General features: G+C 37.8%; 3 protein-coding genes across 3 annotated transcripts; 1 reads left to right on the plus strand and 2 right to left on the minus strand.

Annotated features, from left to right (window-relative positions):
- Positions 1–1,017: 1,017 nt before the first annotated feature.
- LOC113904915 (olfactory receptor 51A4-like) lies at positions 1,018–1,971 on the minus strand. The gene has a single exon (XM_027561983.1). It carries the CDS (start codon positions 1,969–1,971, stop codon positions 1,018–1,020), a length of 954 nt encoding a protein of 317 aa, XP_027417784.1.
- Positions 1,972–9,459: 7,488 nt separating this feature from the next.
- On the minus strand, positions 9,460–13,200 carry LOC113904916 (olfactory receptor 51A4). The gene is made up of 2 exons (XM_027561985.1): positions 12,298–13,200; positions 9,460–9,510 (listed from the first exon to the last, which is right to left on the minus strand). The coding sequence occupies exons 1-2, from the start codon at positions 13,198–13,200 to the stop codon at positions 9,460–9,462; spliced, it is 954 nt and encodes a 317-aa protein (XP_027417786.1).
- Positions 13,201–17,597: 4,397 nt separating this feature from the next.
- Positions 17,598–18,375, plus strand: LOC113904760 (DNA-directed RNA polymerase III subunit RPC9-like). The gene has a single exon (XM_027561852.1). The coding sequence runs from the start codon at positions 17,611–17,613 to the stop codon at positions 18,139–18,141; it is 531 nt and encodes a 176-aa protein (XP_027417653.1). The 5' UTR covers positions 17,598–17,610; the 3' UTR covers positions 18,142–18,375.
- The last annotated feature ends 5,222 nt before the right edge of the window (positions 18,376–23,597 follow it).

Below are 23,597 nucleotides of genomic sequence, written 5' to 3' on the forward strand. Positions count from 1 at the left end.
TTAACTCTAAATGTTTTAGTTATTAAACAAAATATGTTTCAAGAAATTTTAAAAAACTAACAGAAAATATGTGCAGACAAAATTAGAGGTAATTATCTGATAAAGTTCAAGGTGATTAATATTATTTAGAAAAATATGCACTAAAAAGGTAAATGCATACATATTACATAAATGCCAAAAAAAGAGACTATTGCAAATAGTTATTTGAGAAATGCAAATCATGTTCAATAGTGGTAATCCCATCAACATACATGTCATTCTATGATTGTATGAAAGAAAGGATTCACAACCATTGCTAAAGGTCTGAGTGAACTATTGGCAGTTAGTTCCTGAGTTGTTAAACATCCTTCAGTAAGCACAGCATTCCCATCTGGCATTTTCCTGACTCAAATGTAGGTAGTACAGTCTTTTCAGAAATAATGTTTATCTGCTAATACTAGTTGCCTGAAGGGCTAGAGTGATTTACACATGTCTGACAGATAGAAGAGAAGAGGAAAAGAAGAGCTAAGAAAGAAAAAAAAAGTTGCATGCATTTAAATATACATGCACACAGATTCTTAAATCAGAGAACATGTATACAGAGCTTTGGAGTTCAGGAATTAGATATATCAACTGCATTATCATGAACTAAAAAAGGAAGAAACACTCAGTCTTTCCTCTAGTATACTTTTATTAGCTAGGAAAGTGAAAGTATGGAAACTATATCTTTTTCTTTTAACATAGGCATTGATATAGGTAAGTTCTCTTATTTTATTGGCATGCATTTTAAAATTCAAGAAGTAGAGGCTTTCAGTCATCACTGAAGTCTTGAATTTTTAGATGTTCAATCTGAGAAAAAGAATGGAAGTAATTTTCTCAAGATCTCAGGGACACTGAGGGTACTAAGCATACTCAGTATTAAAGCCATTTACTCTATGAGTTCTAACCATAAAACACAAGACCATTCCTCTAGATCATGATTTCCCCTGGCTATACATTCAGTTTATTTATTTACCACTTATAAGTTTATTCCTTTTATTATTGCATTGATAAACTTCTTTTTGAACAAAATTTCCCCATAACCTTTTTGCGGATTTGATGAGTTTTCACACAGGACACAATGGGATTCATCAGGAGAGGCACCAGTAGGAAAACATCAGCCATGAGAATGTGGATCATAGGAGACACACCACTGGCAAATTGGTGGAGCATGGCCGCACTCAGCACGGGCACGCAGAAGATAAGCACAGCACAGATATGAGATATGTGGGTGTTGAGGGCCTTAGGCTGCTCTCTGGGGGTTGCAATGCCCAGTACTGTCTTTAAGATCATCATGTAGGAGAAAGTAATAAACAGCAAATCCAAAATACTAGAAAGGGTAGCACAGAGTCCATAGACAACATTGACTCTGTTGTCAGAGCAGGCCACCTTCATGACACCCTGGTGGAGACAGTAGGAGTGTAAGAGCAGGTTTTGATGACAGTATGTCAGCCTTTGCAACAAAAAGGGCAGTGGAAGAATCAGCATAATATTCTTGGAAGTCAGCAAGACCCCTGTTTTGATGACTTGGGAGCTGGTTAAGATTGTGCTGTATCTAAGAGGGTGGTGCATAGCCACATACTGGTCAAATGCCATTACCAATAGCACAGAGGCTTCAATGACTGTGAATAGATGGATAAAGAATTCCTGGGCAAAGCATGTAGCTGCATGAATTCCATGGACACCAAACAGGAACAGTCCCAAAGTGATGGGTGAGAAAGACAGGGACAACCCTAGGTCAGAGATGGATAGCATGGAAAGGAAATAGTGCGTGGGTTCATGGAGGCTTGGCTCTGTCTTAATAAAGAAAAGGATGGTGAAGTTACCCAGGAGAGAAAGAAAGTACACAGATGAGAAAGGGATGGATATCCAGAAGTGACTCTTCTCCAGTCCAGGGATCCCAATAAGGAAGAATCTGAGAACTTCAATGTTGGTGTCATTAAGAGGAGCCATGACATGTAAAAAAGATACTTAACCAGGTTCTTGCCTCAATGGAGATGGAAATTTCCTAAATAAAGAAGATATTCCTTTTTTTGTAAAATGTAGGTCATAGAACTAAGACAACTCAGAAACTTCTTAAGGTAAATAGTCTATTTAAACTGTCAGTTCAGGCTGTAAGAAAAGTCAAACAAACAAACAAAAAACAAGACGTATCTGACTTGCTTCTTCATCCAGCTATTTGTTTCATTTTGTGAAAATCTCAGTCAATTTGGACTTTATATAACTAAAAATTCCAAACAACCCTTTGACCACATGAAGCTACTCATGGCTGAATTTCATAAAATCAGATCTCCAATTTTATGGTTCTCTTAACTTAGTTTTATAAAAACAAAATCTTGAAAGGAAAAGCAAACTTTACTATGGGTGAGGGGATTCATAAATTAACTCATATCTATAATCAAATCTGTATATCTCTGATAGGGTATAGATTTGAATTAATGGCAGAACTGAAAATTCATAATTATATAGTTTTAAAGTTAAAAAGTTCCTTTAGAAAATATATAGTCATATTTTCCTGACTATACAGAACCACTTTAACCATCAGTTCAGTTCAGTACAGTCACTCAGTTGTGTCTGACTCTGCGACCCCATGGACTGCAGCATGCTAGGCTTCCCTATTCATCACCAACTCCCGGAATATAATCAAACTCATGTCCATTGAGTCAGTGATGCCATCCATCCATCTCATCCTCTGTCATCCCCTTCTCCTCCTGCCTTCAGTCTTTCCAAGTATCAAGGTCTTTTCAAATGAGTCAGTTCTTCGCATCAGGTGGCCAAAGTATTGAGGTTTCAGCTTCAACATCAGTCCTTCCAATGAATATTCAGGACTGATTTCCTTTAGGATGTATTGGTTGGATCTCCTTGCTGTCCAAGGGACTCCCAAGAGTCTTCTCCAACACCACAGTTCAGAGGCATCAAGTCTTTGGCAGTCAGCTTTCTTTATAGCTCAACTCTCAAATCTGTACATGACTACTGGAAAAAACAGCTTTGACTAGATGGACCTTTGTTAGTAAAGTAATGTCTCTGCTTTTTAATATGCTGTCTAGGTTGATCATAGCTTTTCTTCCAAGGAACAAGCGTCTTTTAATTTCATGGCTGCAGTCACCATCTGAAGTGATTTTGGAGCCCCCACAAAATAAAGTCTCTCACTTTCCATTATTTCTCCATCTATTTGTCATGAAGTAATGGGACCTGGTGCCATGATTTACTTTTCTGAATGTTAAGTTTAAGCCAACTTTTTCAATCTCTTTCACTTTCATCAAGAGGATCTTTAGTTCTTTGCTTTCTGCCATAAGGGTGGTGTCATCTGCATATCTGAGGTTACTGATGTTTCTCACAGCAATCTTGATTCCAGCCTGTGCTTCATCCAGCCTGGCATTTTGCATGATGTACTTTGCATATAAGTTAAATAAGCAGGGTGAAAAAATTACAGTCTTGACATAGTCCTTTCCTTATTTGGAATGAGTCTGTTGTTCCATGTCAAGTTCTAACTGTTGCTTCTTGACTTGCATACAGATTTCTCAGGAGAGAGGTCAGATGGACTGGTATTCCTATTTCTTGAAGAATTTTCCACAGTTTGTTGTGATCTACACAGTCAAAGGCTTTGAGTCAATAAAGCAGAAGTAGAGATTTTTCCGGAACTCTCTTGCTTTTTCGATGATCCAATGGATGTTGGCAATTTGATCTCTGGTTTCTCTGCCTTTTTTAAATCCATCTTGAACATCTGGAAGTTCACAGTTCATGTATTGTTGAGCCTGGTTTGGAGAATTGTGAGCATTACTTTGCTAGCATGTGAGATGAGTGCAATTGTGCAGTAATTTGAGCATTCTTTGGCATTGCTTTTTGAAAGGTTGTTGCTGAACCACAAAAATGCCAGGATTCTTGGCCTCCTAAAGAGAAGAATTCAATCCAGGGGGCCAGAGATGAGGCTTGATTGCTCAGAGTTTTTGTGTATTAAAGTTTTACTAAAATATAAGAGAAATAAGAAAGCTTCTGACAGGGACATCAGAAGGGGGCAGAAAGAATGCACCCTCGCTAGTGTTAGCAATGGAGATATATGCTTTTTAATGTTATTACAATGAATCAAAAGAATGTCTGGAGATTGTAAAGACCTTATTAGATTCACTCCCATAATTTACATTTTAAGATAACAGGCTTAGCCAGAAGGTGTTTTCCAGAAACTGTTTTCCACAGGATACATTCAGTCATTTCAGTTCAGTCGCTCACTTGTGTCCAACTCTTTGCTACCCCATGAATCGCAGCAGGCCAGGCCTCCCTGTCTATCACCAGCTCCTGGAGTTCACTCAAACTCATGTTCACTGAGTTGGTGATGCCATCCAGCCATCTCATCCTCTGTCGGCCCCTTCTCCTCCTGCCCCTAATCCCTCCCAGAATCAGAGTCTTTTCCAATGAGTCAACTCTTCGCATGAGGTGGCCAAAGTATTGGAGTTTCAGCTTTAGTATCAGTCCTTCCAATGAACACCCAGGGCTGATGTCCTTTAGGGTGGACTGGTTGGATCTCCTTGCAGTCCAAGGGACTTTCAAGGGTCTTCTCCAACACCACAGTTCAAAAGCATCCTCTCTTTGGTACTCAGCTTTCTTCACAGTCCAACTCTCACATCCATACATGACCACAGGAAAAACCATAGTCTTGACTAGACGGACCTTTGTTGGCAAAGTAATGTCTCTGCTTTTGAATATGCTATCTAGGTTGGTCATAACTTTCCTTCCAAGGAGCAAACGTCTTTTAATTTCATGGCTGCCATCGCTATCTGCAGTGATTTTGGAGCCCCCAAAAATAAAGTCTGACGCTATTTCACTGTTTCCCCATCTATTTCCCATGAAGTGATGGGACCAGATGCCATGATCTTCGTTTTCTGAATGTTGAGCTTTAAGCCAACTTTTTCACTCTCCTCTTTCACTTTCATCAAAGGCTTTTTAGTTCCTCTTCATTTTCTGCCATAAGGGTGACATCATCTGCACATCTGAGGTTATTGATATTTCTCCCAGCAATCTTGATTTCAGCTTGTGCTTCTTCCAGCCCAGCCTTTCTCATGATGTACTGTGCATATAAGCTAAATAAGCAGGGTGACAATATACAGCCTTGACATATTCATTTTCCTACTTGGAACCAGTCTGTTGTTCCATGTCCAGTTCTAACTGTTGCTTCCTGACCTGCATACAGGTTTCTCACGAGGCAGGTCAGGTGCTCTTGTATTCCCATCTCTTGCAGAATTTTCCACAGTTTATTGTGATCCACACAGTCAAAGGCTTTGGCATATTCAATAAAGCAGAAATAGATGCTTTTCTGGCATTCTCTTGCTTTTTTGATCATCCAGCGGATGTTGGCAATTTGATCTCTAGTTCTTCTGCCTTTTCTAAAACCAGCTTGAACATCTGGAAGTTCATGTTTCACATATTGCTGAAGCCTGGCTTGGAGAATTTTGAGCATTACTTTACTAGCGTGTGAGATGAGTGCAATTGTGCAGTAGTTTGAGCACTCTTTGGCATTGCCTTTCTTTGGGATTGGAATGAAAGTGGAACTTTTCCAGTCCTGTGGCCACTGCTGAGTCTTCTAAATTTGGTGGTATATTGTGTGCAGCACTTTCACAGCATCATCTTTCAGGATTTGAAATAGTTCCACTGGAATTCCATCACCTCCACTAGCTTTGTTCATAGTGATGCTTTCTAAGGCCCACTTGACTTCACATTCCAGGATTTTTGGCTCTAGGTGAGTGATCACACCATTGTGGTTGTCTGAGTCATGAAGATCTTTTTGCTATAGTTCTGTGTATTTTTGCCACCTCTTCTTAATATCTTCTGCTTCTGTTAGGTCCGTACCACAGGTCACCATCAATGAACATGTCCTAGCTTATTCCCAGTATTAGTATATTAACTACTGCCTAAAGCTTTTTGCTTCATATAGTTAAATACTCAGTTTTCCTTCCTTGAATCAAACTGATAAATTTTTCTAAAAATTTCTATTGCTTTTCTCTGTAGGTACAGAATATAGTCCCATTTACACAAAATAGGTTCTTTACGAAAGTGAAAATTGAAAGTCAAAGTTGCTCAGTCCTATCTGACTGTCTGTGACCCCATGTACTATACAGTCCATGGAATTCTCCAGGCCAGAAGACTAGAGTAGGTAGCTGTTCTCTTCTCCAGGGGATCTTCCCAACCCAGGGGTCAAACCCAGGTCTCCTGCATTGCAGGCGGATTCTTTACCTGCTGATCCACAAGGGAAGCCCAACTATGCTGCTGCTGCTGCTGCTGCTGCTAAGTCACTTCAGTTGTGTCTAACTCTGTGCGACCCCATAGATGGAAGCCCACCGGGCTCCCCCATCCCTGGGATTCTCCAGGCAAAAACACTGGAGTGGGTTGCCATTTCCTTCTCCAATGAATGAAAGTGAAAAGTGAAAAGTGAAAGGGAAGTCGCTCAGTCGTGTCTGACTCTTAGCGACCCCATGGACTGCAACTTACTAGGCTCCGCCATCCATGGGATTTTCTAGGCAAGAGTACTGGAGTGGGGTGCCATTGTTTTCTGTCAACTATGCTAGATATGGCTAAAATTATCTTATGTCAATAGACTGTGGCCATTTGCATTCTGGCTTTTTTATCACTACTGCTTGAAGACTGCATTATTTTTAGAGATAGTCACTATTAGATTTAATTTAAATTATAGAATAAACACACATAGATTTAATTATTTTATTATGTATTTATTCTTATTTTAAATTTTATACAATAATATGCATGCCTATGTGCATGCTCAGTCATGTCTAGCTCTTTAAGATCCCATGGACTTTAGCCTGCCAGGTTCCTCTATCCATTCAGTTTTCCTGGCAAGAATACTGGAGTGGGTTGCTATTTCCTTCTCCAGGGAATCTTCCTGACTCTGGATTGAACTCATGTCTCCTGTGACTCCTGCATCGAAGGTGGATACTTTACCACTGAGCCACTGGGAAGCCCCTATATAGTAATATGACACCCTGCTAAATGGTTTATATATTTTTCCTCATTTATGTTATATACAATTATTTTATTCACCTTATAATTAATAAAACAGGTCTTCAGATCAGATCAGATCAGTCGCTCGTCGTTTCCGACTCTTTGCGACCCCATGAATCGCAGCATGCCAGGCCTCCCTGTCCATCACCAACTCCCGGAGTTCACTGAGACTCATGTCCATCGACTCAGTGATGCCATCCAGCCATCTCATCCTCTGTCGTCCCCTTCTCCTCCTGTTCCCCAATCCCTCCCAGCATCAGAGTCTTTTCCAATGAGTCAACTCTTCACATGAGGTGGCCAAAGTACTGGAGTTTCAGCTTTAGCATCATTCCTTACAAAGAAATCCCTGGGCTGATCTCCTTCAGAATGGACTGGTTGGATCTCCTGGCAGTCCAAGGGACTCTCAAGAGTCTTCTCCAGCACCACAGTTCAAAAACATTAAAACAGGTCTTAGAGAGGTACAATGATTTGTCTAAGGCCATGAATATACCTATGAGACAGAGAGAATGAATCATGTGGTTTTTGAGACATACAGGCTTCCCCAGTGACTCAGACAGTAAACAGTCTGCCTACAATGTAGCAGACCTGGGTTCGATCCCTGGGTAGGAAAGATCCTCTGGAGGAGGAAATGGCTACCCATTTCAGTATTCTTGCCTGGAAAATTCCAAGGACAGAGGAGCCTGGTAGGTTACAGTTCATGGAGCTGCAAAGAGTTGGACATGATTGAGAGACTATATTTTCTCTTTCACCCTTCTCACATATATCATCCAGACAGGGCATTTCTAAGACATCTCTGAACACATACCCTTATCAACACATACAGTCCATTTCTCCTTGGTTGTTCTATAAGATTTTCTATCTCCATGGGCATCTGCTGATTTGCTTTTAACATCTAGCATATCTATTGAGAATACAAATAGAAAATGGAATGAAAATTATGTCAAATATCCTGAATGAATAGAATTATATCTTACCTTCTTTGAGATTATTTTTTACCAATATGATATTAGAATCTGGGAAGCATCCTTAGACTCCCCTTTTTTGCTTTGTAAGCCCTGTCTTATAAAGCCTAGAGGACCCTTGGAGTTGACTACAAGCAAGCTCTGCCTGATGAATAACACCATACTTCATGGGAAATCTTAGGGGTTGGCTCAAGGGAGATGAATCTAACACCTTATAACACAGGCTCAGACTAAGGAAATTAAGTATGATTAGATCTTGGAGACCATATTAAAACCCAATAGCCATTCATCAACTCTTGCTCTTGACTCATCTGCCAAGACGTTTCAGGATAAATTAACTAGGTATTTAGAATATCAAGTTCTGAAAAAGATCATACTATCAATTTTGTATATTAATTTTCTTCTAACATGAAAGTATACTTCTCTATTAATATGTTTACTGCTCATTTGTAATTCCTCTTTTGAAGCATCTATTGAATCCTTTTGTCCATTTTCTATTGGATTACCTGTATTTCTCTAATTGATTTGCCAAAGTATTTAAATAAATATAGGCTAAGCCCTTTGTTGGTGATGTATAGCATATATCTTCTCCCACTTTACTGCTTGCCTCTTTAGTTTCTTACTCAATCCTTTTTATTCAGTGGGTGGAGTTAGTCATGTTATGCTGTGTAGATTTATAGTATACTTACTTGTAGGCAGATACAGGGGATACTCTTTGGAACAAATATGAGTAAAATATAGGTCAGCAATCAAATGTAGCCAGCCTGTCTTTGCTGTATAAATCATATCTACTTTCTCAAATATCACAATCTTATGACATAATTAGAAATGTGGAAATTAGAGAGAAATGAATTCTCAGTGGCTTTACACTTCTTGTTTAAAATCCTTGCAAGCCTTCAAACCCCACTAATACACAATCACACTAAATTCTCACACTTTTGTCAATAAAGAAGTGCTTTACTAAAGTGCTTCTTAAACTTTAATGTGAAGATCAATCACCTGAAGATTTTGTTAAAATGAATATTTTGATTCAATATATTTTGAGTGGATCATAAGTTCCTGTACATTTAATAAACTCCTAGGTGATGCTTTCATTGGTGGTCCAAGGACCACACTTTTAGAAATGCAACTTTATTCTCCTAACATATGATTTTGGTAGATGGAAGAAACTCTGTCCATCATGTTGGATTTGCTTCTGAGTGGTTAATTTTGTCTAAAGATAATAATCAAGTAAATGTGATTGATGAAAATTGTCTATCTTCAATTAGGTTGACTAGCATTTCTATTGTATCAAAATCAATAGGCCAGTCTTACATTTTAAAATGTATTATTCTTTTCCTCTTGAATTATGCTACATTTATTCATTCTTCTATTTATCTATCCTTTTTTTTTAATCCTGGATTATTTTCAGGAATTCTTGTATGTCTGTTCTACCTTCCATTTTGATTATTTTCTCATTAATCTTAGTGTTCTAAGACCTGAATCCAAATTGAATATAGATGATGATATGGGATATCTTGTCCTATTAATCAGTTTTGAAGGGATGCTTAAATATTTTGTCACTGATTTTTAGTTTTACTATTTATTTTGAGTGATTCATTTTAACAGTGAATCAGCTATCTTCTACTCCTTACCTTTTAAGAATCTTCTAAAATCATGCTATTGCACTTTATTGATTTTAAAAAACTTTTGTTGCAACAATATCCTTTTAGTTTATTCGTATTGTAAAATATTTACATGTATATTTTTTAAAATTCTGATAATTATCTAAGAAAATTGAAAGGAGAAAGAATTCAGGCCTGTATGTTTCAGAAGCTCTCACACTGGGAAAGCTCATGCACAGACACACAGAAGCATGTATACAGATACATTACACATTACACGTGTTTGATATATGGTATGTGTAGGATTTCAAATTACTAAGAAATAGTAATGCATTCAATTATTATGTTTTGATTGTCTCAGCTTACCTATATCCAACGTTTGTGGCTGGACTGGCTCTTGTGGTTCTTATTATGATTGCAAGATGTCCTCAGCAATAGGAAACTTTGGAAAAAAATAAAAGTTTTACTATTTACAAGCCCTAGGAATTATATAGTATACCTGGGGCCACACAGTGAGGGCACTGGGGAGGGGGGAGGAGAGACAGAAACATATCTGGAGTTCTGCTTTTATTGGGATTGGGGATTGGACAACAAGTTTTTAATGGTGAATTTAAACAGAGAGAGCAGAAATTAAATTGCTGGAAAAGAAAAAACAAAAAAAGGACTCAAGATTGACAGTTATGGAAATTAACCAAGATCTCTAAAACAGAGGAGCCAGATGGGGGTAGAGAGATGGTAGGGGTTTGGCTTGGCTCTTTTTCTAGTTATGTGGCAAATGTGCCCTTCAAAGAAGGGGCATCCTTCTTTGAAAATGTCTCTTGGCAATCAAAGGTCAAAGTCAGACACTGGCATTACATAAAGAAAACGAACTGTCAGAGCTTACACTACAGTTGAATTAACTGGGTTGATTGTACTCAGTTAAAATGTGTTTCACAAGACCTTCTCATGGGGTCAATCATTTTTTCATAAACATGTAGTAAAGTGGCTAAAGTAGGCATTTAACAAAGAGCATCTAAAGAAACTAATGCCACAAAATTAAATATGTGGCATTAAATACTCATGCTTTAAATGGGTACCCACCCTGCTTATTTAACTTATATGCAGAGTACATCATGAGAAATGCTGGCCTGGAAGAAGCACAAGCTGGAATCACGATTGCTGGGAGAAATATCAATAACCTCAGATGTGCAGATGATACCACCCTTATGGCAGAAAGTGAAGAGGAACTAAAAAGCCTTTGATGAAAGTGAAAGAGGAGAGTGAAAAAGTTGGCTTAAAGCTCAACATTCAGAAAACGAAGATCATGGCATCTGGTCCCATCACTTCATGGGAAATAGATGGGGAAACAGTGGAAACAGTGGCAGACCTTTTTTTTGGGCTCAAAAATCACAGCAGATGGTGACTGCAGCCATGAAATTAAAAGATGCTTACTCCTTGGAAGAAAAGTTATGACCAACCTAGATAGCATATTGAAAAGCAGAGACATTACTTTGCCAACAAAGGTCTGTCTAGTCAAGACTATGGTTTTTCCAGAGGTCATGTATGGATGTGAGAGTTGGATGCCGAAGAATTGATGCTTTTGAACTGTGGTGTTGGAGAAGACTCTTGAGAGTCCCTTGGACTGCAAGAAGATCCAACCAGTCCATTCTAAAGGAGATCAGCCCTGGGTGTTCTTTGGAAGGAATGATGCTAAAGCTGAAACTCCAGTACTTTGGCGACCTCATGCGAAGAGTTGACTCACTGGAAAAGACTTTGATGCTGGGAGGGATTGGGGGCAAGAGGAGAAGGGGATGACAGAGGATGAGATGGCTGGATGGCATCACTGACTCGATGGGCATGAGTCTCAGTGAACGCCGGGAGTTGGTGATGGACAGGGAGGCCTGGCGTGCTGCGATTCATGGGGTCGCAAAGAGTTGGACACGACTGAGTGAGTGAACTGAACTCAACTGAGAGAGGATAAAGAACATGTATCAACTTACAGTAGGTGCTTTATTTCTTAAATCTATTCCCAAAGAAGTAATAGTTTATATTTAAAATAAAAATTACATCATTAAATTAGTCTTTTTTAAAAGTTCACTGTTATCTTGCATAGAGAATCAGTAAGTAGCAAAAAGTAGACATTTTAAAACTAAAAATGTTACTGGGGTATTTCACTAAAGAAGTGCTGGTGACATACTAGGATGATTAAAAGAGATAGTGAGGAGATGTAATTAAGATAAAGGTTGTGTTTAGAATCGAAAGAACATATTATGGATAAACTGAATGTGAAGATGAGGAATTCAGTTTTGTTACAAGTATAGGAGCTTCCATTTGTCTGTCTTGATTGCAATTTGGTTCTTTTATAAAAGATGACAGCAAAACTAATACAATTATGTAAAGTTTAAAAATAAAATTAAATTAAAAAAAATCTAAAAAAAAAAAAAAGATGACATCATCAGGCATCATTTTCTTTTTTGTTAATTTGGATGGAGACCCCCTCAAAATACACAGCATTTCCTATTTTATGCCCGTGGACAGTAATCAATTTGAATGAAATAAATTTGATGATAATAACAAAAATATATTGATGATTATTTGTGACAAATATTAGGTTTTCTCAAACACACATTTAACCTTTTATGCAAGACATTCCACCATATATTGCCTATTATCTATGACTATTATTAATATATTTGTTTCTGACATAATTTTGCTACAACTTTTACTCTAATCTGCCTGGTTTTGACACAGTACACAATGGGATTCATCAGTGGAGGCACAAGTAAAAGAACATTTGCCATAAGAACATTGAAGAGGGGAGAGACATGCTGGACAAAACGATGAACAATGGCAAGGTTGATGATGGGCAGATAGAAGATGATCACTGCACAGATGTGTGAAACACAAGTATTGAGGGCCTTGAGCTGTTCCTTTTGGGATGCAATTCCAAGCACAGTCTTGAGGATTAGGATGTAAGACACAGCAATGAGCATAAAGTCTACCATAAGGCAGAGTGCTCCAAAAAAGCCATAAATGACATCAATCTGGTTGTCAGAGCAGGCCAGCTTCATGACATCCTGGTGGAGACAGTAGGAATGTGATAGTTGGCGTTTCTCACAATATTTCAACATTCTCAAAGTGAAGGGAAAGGGAAGAACCAGGAGGAAGCTCTTGAAAAAGCATACAATTCCAATTTGGGCAACTCTGAGAGTTGTAAGAAGGGAGCTGTATCTCAGAGGGTTGTGGATGGCTAGGAAGCGATCGAATGACATGATCAGGAGCACTGAGGATTCCAGTGCTGTGAATCCATGGATGAAGAATTGCTGAGCAAAGCAGGCATTTGCAGAGATTTCAGAAGCTTTAAATAAGAAGATCCTCAACATAGTGGGAAGAGAGGAAAAGGATAGGCCCATGTCAGACAAAGTCAACATGGAAAGGAAATAGTACATGGGCTCATGCAGGGATGGTTCTGTCTTAATGATGAAAAGGATGGTGCAGTTTCCCAGAAGAGCAATAAGATACATGTTGCATATTGGAATAGAGATCCAGATGTGTGCATATTCCAGCCCCGGCATCCCAACCAAGATGAAGGTGGTGATTTCAGCATGTGATATGTTGATAATGGACATGATGAATTTAGAGGGCTCTGCAATGATACATAGAACTTTGAGTCAAAAAAAAATATGAATACCTGGAAATTTAGTTGAAAAAATGCAACTCTTAAGTTCTGACTGTTTAGTTGTCTTTTGACAGACCAAAACATTTATATGACTATGATATTGTGAGAAGCGATTTCCACTTTAGAATAGAATCTGCCTGTATCACAGATTAACAAAATTACTTCTGGGCAAGTTTTTCCTAAATAGAGAAATTAGAAATATATTTTGCATTCAGATGAAAACTTGGTTTCTTTTTCCTTGTGAAATATTAGTAAACCTTAATCAATTAATCTAGAAGCCCCTATAATTTCTTTCTTTCACATTCTAGATGAGATGTTGGGCAGAATATGTGATTTCTGGAATGACACTACATGAAGGCAAAGGAGTCTCACAACTTAATTTCTATGTACTTCTTGGAACTCCCAAAGAAATATGGTCTTCTAAAAACCAAACTACCCTTAGTTCCATCCCTTACTATCTAAAGATTGTTGGTTAAATACCCTTTTTAAAAAACCCCATGGTTTTCAAATCATTTATATATTTGAAAGGGCAGTTACTACTGAATACTGACAAATTACATCTCATTTTCTCCTGGCCTGGAATGTGTGATGAATTGTGTCATGTTCACAGGAGAAAAATAATCTGAAGAGCTTGGTATCATGATTTAGGAGAATTTGAACTCTGTTGAAGACTGATACCTTAAAAAGTGAATAGATCATTTACATAGTTTCTGAAATGAACAATTTTCCTAGGTATATGACATTTGGAGATGTATCCTGCTCTATATAAAGTTCTAAATGGTTTATTTCCAAAGAAGAGAAGTAAAATGAACACAGGGTAGATAAACATAATCTGAGAGCTTACCAGACAATGGGATATTTTGCAGAGGACTTTTGAGAGCAGCTGAAGGATTCTAGCATAAAATCCCAGAAGCCATTTGTCTCTTACCAAAGTCTCCTTCTTATATATGAGGGTTTGGCTCTTCTTTCCAAGACACCTCCTCTAGGGGCACTGAGTTCTCTTGGGATTTCAGCTAAGCTGGATCTATTCTGAGACTAAAAATAAACATGTGCAGACATAGTAAGTCCACAGAGATGGTTAACAGTAAAGGAAGTAAATGAGGATCTAGATTTTGCTGCTGCTGCTGCTGCTGCTGCTAAGTTGCTTCAGTCATGTCCGACTCTGACCCCATAGATGGCAGCCCACTAGGCTCCCCCGTCCCTGGGATTCTCCAGGCAAGAACACTGGAGTAGGTTGCCATTTCCTTCTCCAATGCATGAAAGTGAAAAGTGAAAGTGAAGTCACTCAGTCGTGTCTGACTCTTAGCGACCCCATGGCCTGCAGTCTACCAGGCTCCTGCATGCATGGGATTTTCCAGGCAAGAGTACTGGAGTGGGTTGCCATTGCCTTCTCCATCTAGACTTTGAGCTAGGGTTTATTTCAGTTGGAGAGAGGTCCTTAATAACCTAGCATGATAGAGACATGGTATATCTTAAATAAAGTCTCCTGATATTTCTGTTGAGTGTTTGACTCAGATACTACTTCTCTGCCATGGACAATGCCAAAGCAGAGATGCTATGAGTTGAACATTGGCATTCAGGGAAGTGATGTAAGACAAAGATCCTATGACATGTATTTTAGCCTAGCCTTTACTTTTGAACCCTAGATCCATCCTTCTAAATGTTCCTGAACACTGTTAACTAAATATCCCTTAAAATCAACTTGTTTAACATTAGATGTAATCTTCTGCCTTTCCAAATCTGTCCTTTATGTAGGGCATGTTAATCCTTTATACTTAATATGTCAAAAGTTCAAAATCCGAGCCCTTTAAACTCTTCTCTCTCACATTTTACACACAGTATTAGCCAAAATTTAAATTAAGAATCTAAATTGTTCCATTTATTTTCATTCATTGCTGGATAATGATTTTGAATCCTTGACTCTTTTGAACAATGGTAACTGTAATTATTATCTTCATTTTATTGATCAAGAAAATGTTTCTCAAGGAGTTCACATAATCTGTCCAAGGTCATATCAGGGTTGTACATTAGAGATAAGGTAGGAGCAGAGGTCTGATTCCTGATAACTAAACTGGGCTGGAAGAAGCACAAGCTTGAACCAAGATTGCTGGGAGAAATATCAATAACCTCAGATATGCAGATGACACCACCCTTATGGCAGAAAGTGAAGAGGAACTAAAAAGCCTCTTGATGAAAGTGAAAGTGGAGAGTAAAAAAGTTGGCTTAAAGCTCAGCATTCAGAAAACGAAGATCATGGCATCCAGTCCCATCACTTTATGGGAAATAGATAGGGAAACAGTGGAAACAGTGTCAGACTATTTTTTTGGGCTCCAAAATCACTGCAGATGGTGAGTGCAGCCATGAAATTAAAAGATGCTTACTCCTTGGAAGGAAAGTTATGACCAACCTAGATAGCATATTCAAAAGCAGAGACATTACTTTGCCAACAAAGGTCTGTCTAGTCAAGGCTATGGTTTTTCCAGTGATCATGTATGGATGGGAGAGTTGGGCTGTGAAGAAAGCTGAGCGCTGAAGAATTGATGCTTTTGAACTGTGGTGTTGGATAAGACTCTTGAGAGTCCCTTGGACTGCAAGGAGATCCAACCAGTCCATTCTAAAGGAGATCAGTCCTGGGTGTTCATTGGAAGGACTGATGCTAAAGCTGAAACTCCAATACTTTGGCCACCTGATGGGAAGAGTTGACTCATTGGAAAAGACCCTGATGCTGGGAGAGATTGGGGGCAGGAGGAGAAGGGGCCGACAGAGAATGAGATGGCTGGATGGCATCACCGACTCGATGGACATGAGTTTGAGTAAACTCCGGGAGTTGGTGATGGACAGGGAGGCCTGGTGTGCTGTGATTCATGGGGTCGCAAAGAGTCAAACACTACTGAACGACTGAACAGAACTAAAACATATATTAAGCAATTGGAATTGTCAATATTTAAGGAGTTAGGGATTGGTTGGTTGTCTGGAATTCCATACTATTTTCAGCATCCTTAGTTGCCTGCTAGTTAATTTTGGGGACTGATACAGAACATGTGACCTTATCTTTGTTGTACTTTTGCAAGGAAACAAAATGGTAGTTTGAGGATCCTAGGGTAATGCTCTTGACATTATATCTATACTCGCTTCCATTAATACATAGCTTTTGGATAAGCACAAATATAGAATTGACCAAAAAGAGGAAGCACAACAAAATTTTACCGTAATTTTCTGGAATAAGTTTTCTGAATTTTGTCATAATAATTTTATTTTACCAATGTCCTATTGTTTACATCCCCTCAAAAGAAATCCTCTTGGCTAGATAGTCAAGAATTTTCTAACTTCCACTTTCTTTATCTCTGAATGTTCTCTGGGTCCTTGTTATAAAAGAGATAGAAGGATTAATCTTGGTTCCTTGTTATTAGTGCGTGCATGTGTGTGTGTGTGTGTATAACAATTGTGATGATGGTTGTATGCATTTACTTGCTTATTGTCCAACTTTGGAGACTGATCCCATTTGTCCCTTGACGATGCAGTTAACGTACAATAGGGCACTTTAGGGCGTTTGTCCTTTTTATTTTGATATGTCCAGTCAATAGCACATTGAATGGCTTGTGGTAGCTTGTAAGTATTTCTTGAATGAATGAGGGGATTGCATTTTTTAAACTGGCATCCTGTAACACATACCATTTTTATTTTTTTTATCTGTAGTATGGTTTCCATTTATTAATAGCTATGTCTGTCATAGAGTAAAAGCACAGATTTTGGTAAATGTAACATCTATTCATATGGATTTTTATTTTGTAAACTGACACCTATTTTTGCATGTTTAATTTACATACTATTACAAAGTTTTACTTGTATATAAAGTATATTTAAAACATAACTATATTATAATAAACATGAATTATGCAGTATATCAAATATTTTGTGATACAACTTTGATGTGATTTTCTTGTGATAAAACAAAACATTACAGTCTTTTTGAAGTTTTTCTTGGTCCTATGTACTAAATGTTAATAAAGATATGCATATCAAATAGATGGGATGCAGCTTAAGCAGTACCTCTATGGTAAAATACAGGTGAAATTCATTTATTAGGAAAGAATAATAGGTTGAAAACAAAAATATAACATCCATTTCAAGAAGATAATAAGAGAATGATATGTTAAATCCAATGGAGAAAGGAAGGTAAGATCAAAAGTCAATGAAATGGAAATCTATCATAAAATAGAAAAAGTCAACAAAGCAGAAATTTGGTAATTTGAAAAGTTTAATAAAGAAAATCCATTTAAAAACTTAGGAAAACTGATCAAGAGAGAAAACAAAGTGCATATTAATAATGAAAATAGGAGCGCGGAGCCGGCTCCGGGGCATGCGGCGCGGAGCCGAGAGCCGCAGCTTCTCGGCCTGGAGCTCGGCGTGTGCTGGTGACCCGAGGAGAAGAGGCGGAGGCGACATGGAAGTGAAGGATGCCAATGCTGCACTGCTCAGTACCTATGAGGTGTTCCAGTTACTAACTGATTTGAAAGAGCAGCGTAAAGAAAGTGGAAAGAATAAACACAGTTCTGGGCAACAGAACTTGAATACTATCATATATGAAACATTAAAATACATATCAAAAACACCATGCAAGCACCAGAGTCCTGAGATTGTGAGAGAATTTCTGACCGCAGTGAAAAGCCACAAGTTGACCAAAGCTGAAAAGCTTCAGCTGCTGAATCACAGGCCTGTGACTGCTGTTGAGATCCAGCTGATGGTGGAGGAGAGTGAGGAATGGCTGACAGAGGAGCAGATCGAAGCTCTGCTCCACACCGTCACAAGCATCCTCCCCGCGGGGCCAGAGGCCGAGCAGCAGCAGAATGCCAGCAACGACGTGGCGATGGACGAGGAGGACCCTGCGTAGAAGAGCACAGCTGGCCCGAGTGTCTCCTGAAGTTGAAGGCCCAGCAGCCGTTTCCCAGACATTCAGAGGATTGTTTATTTGATTTTACCGTCTATCCCAACAGGCCTGATTTCCCGGTTAGTTGGGTAAACCACAAAAATAATCTTAAAAGAAATCCTTGTGCCTCTGTGAGAACAAACATGGTGGACTGGCTGAGATTGTCAGGGCAAGAGCTGAAGAGAGGAGGAGTGAGTCAAAAAGGACAGTGACTGTGGAACTCTCAGTGGTAAAAATATTTCTTCTGTGGCCTTTGCCACGGTTGTGGGAAGGTCTCTGTACACAGCTGGTAAAATACTTGCCTTGGCTTTGATGGGCTGTATCCTAAATAATTTCATCTGCTTCCCTCGGAGCTTCCCAAGCAGGGATGCAGAGCACTGCTGGAGTGAAAGCTGACTTAGGAGAATCCTGTTAGATGGCTGGAAACTCATGAAGCAGCAAATAGTTGCTCTAAGTTAAAGTGAGCCACTGAGCTTGGCTCACTTTAGAGGAATCTTTTCCTTAAGAACAATAGACATAAGAAAAGACTGGCCTAGGAACTTGGCGGTCCAGTGGCTTACGACTCCACATTCTCAATGTATGGGACCCAGATGCCATCCCTGGTCAGGGAACTAGATCCCACATGCTGCAACTCAGAAAAAAAGAAAAAAAAAAAAAAAAAAAGATTCCTGCATGCTACAATGAAGATCGAAGATACCGTGTCCAAATAAATATTTTAAAAATAACTAAATAAAAGAACAGGCTGGACAACTCTTCATCAGGTCTAAAGGCCCCTTTCCTCTACTGGCATGGGCTTTGTTTAGCAGTTTCCCTAGTTAGTCTTCAATGTTAGGACACCAGCTCACTGCAGTTGAAAAGAGGCACTCCAGTATTCTTGCCTGGAGAATCCCAGGGACAGAGGAGCCTGGTGGGCTGCTGTCTATGGGGTCTCACAGAGTCGGACACGACTGAAGCGACTTAGCAGCAGCAGCAGCAGACTGAATGACCGCCTGTCTCCTGCCTTTCTGAACACCTTCGGTTTTCTGCCTTGTGACAGGTGCAGCCTGTTGCACCCAGGTGAGCCTCATTTGCACAGGGGGCAAATGGTTTGCATCTTTGAGAAAGGGCAGTTCTCTGGCGGTCCAGTGGTTAAGATTCAGTGCTTTCATTGCAGGGGGTGTCGGTTTCATCCGTAGTAAGGACTAAGATCCCACGTGCTGCAAGCTGTGGCACCACCCCCTCCCCCAAACAAAAGAAACCCTAAATAAAGAGGGCACAATTACGTAGCTCTTTTTGTGGATGGAGTATGAAGAACTAGAGGCTGATTTTAATAAGAGTTTGAATTTGTTGACTGTTACATTAGTTTTTTTAATTGAAAATATTAGAATAATTACCATGCAAGGAACTTGTTAATATTCAGGCTTTGGAGAGTTTAGTAGCCCCAGACATATGGTTGCCTTAGATCCTAGGAGTATTGTTTAAAATTAATTCCCCGTATTCACTCTGCTCTCTATTTGGAGAAGAAAATGCCCATAGACATTTTTCAAATTGGTACTCATTTTGTTGTAAGATCACATATTTTCAATGCTTCTGTTAATTGGATTACTTCCCACCTCTTCCAAGTCCCAGGTTATTTCAGCCCCCCCAGTAGGCAGTTATGTTTACCTTAACCTCATCATCTAAGGATCAGTTGAGATCTGCTTACAGGCAACATTGAAATTAACAGGACATTTATTTTTAAATCTCTCTTGAGTATCAGGAATTTTACCAGGAGCTGTTGCTTTGTCAAGGCATACAGGTGCTTATGTCCTTGTTTCATTTTGACCTTGAGTGCATTTGATACTTTTTCTGCATGGATTTAGGGTTTAATTAGTTAATAAATGGTTTCCAGATGACTACCAACTTACACTATTTTAAAAAATCGTAGAAGAGTTTATTTTACCATGGGTAGTAAGAAATAAAATGAAATCTGACTTAAAAACTAAAAAAAAAAAATGAAAATAGGAACATAATATACAGATCTTACAGATATAAAGTTAAATAAATATGATAAATATAATAAACAACTATTTTTACTGTATATAAGTTAACTTAAATGGCATCATGTAACATGATGCCATGTAACATGAAAATACCTTTGAAAAACATTAGTGTCCAGAACTCAAACAAGAAAGAGAAAATCTGGATTGTTTCATACCTGTCAAAAAATTTTAATACTTAAAAAAAAAAGTTTCAAAGAAAACCTAAAGTCAAGAAGGTTTCATATGAATTCACTGCATGCATTTAAGAAAGAAATAATATCAATATTGTACCTGCTCTTTCAGAAAATAGACCAATTTCTAATTGGCTTCATGAGTGACATCTAAACAATACAATTATAAGAAAAAGTAATTAATGGCTAATATGGCTATGAACATAGATCCATACATTTAACAAACAGCAAATAGTATATAGTGACCTATAAAAAAGATAATATGTCATGGTGAAATACAGATTATCCCAAGAAATTATACTTCAAAGAAATTATGAATGTGCCTTATTCTAATAGACAAAAGGGATAAAAACCATATGATTATCTCATTAAATAAAATTACAATATTTTTAATTACAAAACTCTGAGTAAATTAGAAGTAGAAGAGTAGTACTTTAATTTGAAAAAGACATATATAAAAATAGAAAAGCTGGGCTTCCCAGGTAGCTCAGTGATAAAGAATCCACCTGCCAATGCAGGAGATACAAGTTCAATCCCTGGTCCAAGAAGATCCCACATGCCACAGAGCAACTAAGCCTGCATGCCACAACTGTTGAACCTGTGATCTAGAGCCCAGGAATCACAACTACTGAAGCCCATGTCCCCTGGAGCCTGTGCTCAGCAACAAGAGAAGCCACTGCAATGAGAAGCCCACACACTGCAACTAGAGATAGCCCACGCTCGCCACAACTAGAGAAAAGACCACACAGTAGTGAAGACCCAGCGCAGTCAATAAATAAATACATAAAATTATGTAAACAATTTAAAATACAAAAGCTAACATTATTTTAATGAAAAAAAAATTGAACATTTACCCACTGATGTAAGGAAAAGTCAAAGATGCTTCTCAGTATTTTTGTCCAAAATTATATGAAATGTCCAAAAAAGAAATGAAAGTATAACAGTTTTAAAGGTAAAACAAAAATATCTGTGTTTGCAAATGGTTAAATGGTAAATATAACATATATAAACATTAAACATAAGTGAAATTAGAAAAGCTGGCCTGATATAAAAACCATATACAAAACTGAAATTCTGCATAATTAAAAAAATCTGAAATTAAAATTTAAAGAGTCATGTACAATAGACTTCAAAACATCAAATATATAAAATAAATGTAATAAAATACTTCCAAGATTTCAAACTGAAAGCCACAATAATGCAAACAACTTCTAGAAGATCTAAATAATAGATATATCTTATTTTTTGGAAAACTCTATGATGTTAAGATGACAGTTCTTCCCAAAATGACATGTTGATTTAGTAAAATTCTTATCCAATTCTAGTAGATTTTATTGGGAAAACTGACAAGTTGATTGTAAATTTTATATAAGACCGCAAAGAGCCAGGATATGTAAAATAAGAAAAAAAAAGTTGGATGAATTAAGCATTACATTTCATGACTAACTCTTAAGCTGCATTTATTAAGCAGTGTGGTATTAATATGAGAATTAGATAAAGTAATGGAATAAAACATTTCAGATACTGACACATACATTTAATATCACTTGTGGCAGTGACATAATTCAAAAGGGAAAGGAAGGTTCATTTCAAGAAATCGAATAAAGTATAGACAAATAGTGAGAAAAAGTCTTAATTTAAACTTTATCAAAAATTAATTTGTTAGATAATAGACCTAAGTATTAAATACAAAAAGAAAAAGATTATAGAAGAAAAATTATAATATTTTCATAAGCCTGATAAAACCAAATACACAGAAAGATTAATCCTGAAGCAAAAATAATTGATCATTTGCATTTAATTGAAAGAAAGAACTATTCACTGAAAGACATTTTTATGAGACTGAAAAGGCGCACCCTCCACTGGTATAAATACTCTCATACGTATATCTGACAAGGATATATAAAGAATTCCTACAGATGAATAGGAAAAGAGCATTAAAAATAGGCAGTGCACTTGAACTGGCACTTCCAGTTTGCATTTAGAAAAATGCAAATTAATATTACATGAGATACTATGATATCCATACTAGAATAACTAACATTAAAAGGATTGAGAATCACAAATTTTGGTAAAAACATGAAACAACTGATACTCTAATACTTTACTGGTGACAGTGTAATTTGATACAAATTATTTGACGACAAATAGTTTGGCATTATCTACTGTAGCTAAATAAATACCCAACTCAGTGGTGTAAAAACCTCATTTCTAAAGAAATTAGTTCATTCAAGTACACATATCTCTAAGGATCTTCATTAAAACTTTATAGCCACAATTTGGATATAACTTTATTTATTTATTTTTTAAATTTTATTTTATTTTTAAACTTAACAATATTGTATTAGTTTTGCCAAATATTGAAATGATTCATCAATGGGAGAACTGCTTAAAAACAATTTTGCATTCTGCTTTAATTGGCCTGTGATGTTATACTATGATCCAGGCTTTTAAAAGCTTCCCATGTGATTCTTGTGCCTTGCCAAGATGGAGAAGAGGGCTTTCAGTAGCTCCTGTATATGTGCCATGAGTTAAGATGACATATACCTGGGTGCCTGTCTCTATACCTTAAGCATAGCCTTCTGAAAATGACTTTATTTTTCCATAATGATTCAAAAATTATTACTAATACATTGGTTTGTAATCAGTGGTTTAATGATGGCTGTATTTTCTAAGATCTAAAATAAAATCCCTACTGGCTACTGCATGAGTTAATTTCTTATATATCTTTTACTAATCATTTTCCTTAAGTAATGGTCTTGACATTATTTCTCACTGGTGTCAGTCTGCCATATTTGGCAGTTTTAGTAGACAATTATTGGGTTTCCTTGGTCTATTTTAATTTATTTATTTTTGTCTGGTTTATTTCTATCCAACATTTCACCAGCTTTTCTGGAAATAGAATTTCCTTATTTTATATATTGAAGGTGAAGGGGAAGTCACTCAGTCGTGTCCGACTCTTTGTGACCCCGTGGACTGTAGCCTACCAGGCTTCTCCGTCCATGGGATTCTCAAGGCAAGAATACTGGAGTGGGTTACCATTTCCTTCTCCAGGGGATCTTTCCAAACCAGGGATCGAACCCAGGTCTCCTGCATTGTAGGCAGATGCTTTAACCTCTGAACCACCCTGGTGGCTCAACTGGTAAAGAATCTGCCTGCAATGTGGGAGACCTGGGTTCAATCCCTGGGATGGGAAGATCCCCTGGAGAAGGGAAGGGCTACCCACTCC

This window comes from Bos indicus x Bos taurus, chromosome 15 (assembly GCF_003369695.1).
Source record: "Bos indicus x Bos taurus breed Angus x Brahman F1 hybrid chromosome 15, Bos_hybrid_MaternalHap_v2.0, whole genome shotgun sequence".
NCBI classification, from domain to species: Eukaryota; Metazoa; Chordata; class Mammalia; order Artiodactyla; family Bovidae; genus Bos; species Bos indicus x Bos taurus.

Bases quoted from the DNA above. Each gene is read 5' to 3' on its own strand.
- LOC113904916 (XM_027561985.1), bottom strand. From the start codon at position 13,200: ATGTCCATTATCAACATATCACATGCTGAAATCACCACCTTCATCTTG. The intron at 9,511-12,297 runs GTAAAAGTTGTA...ACTGATTAATAG, and splicing joins TCAAAACCAGGCAGATTAGA to GACAAGATATCCCATATCAT.
- LOC113904760 (XM_027561852.1), top strand. From the start codon at position 17,611: ATGCGGCGCGGAGCCGAGAGCCGCAGCTTCTCGGCCTGGAGCTCGGCG.
- LOC113904915 (XM_027561983.1), bottom strand. From the start codon at position 1,971: ATGGCTCCTCTTAATGACACCAACATTGAAGTTCTCAGATTCTTCCTT.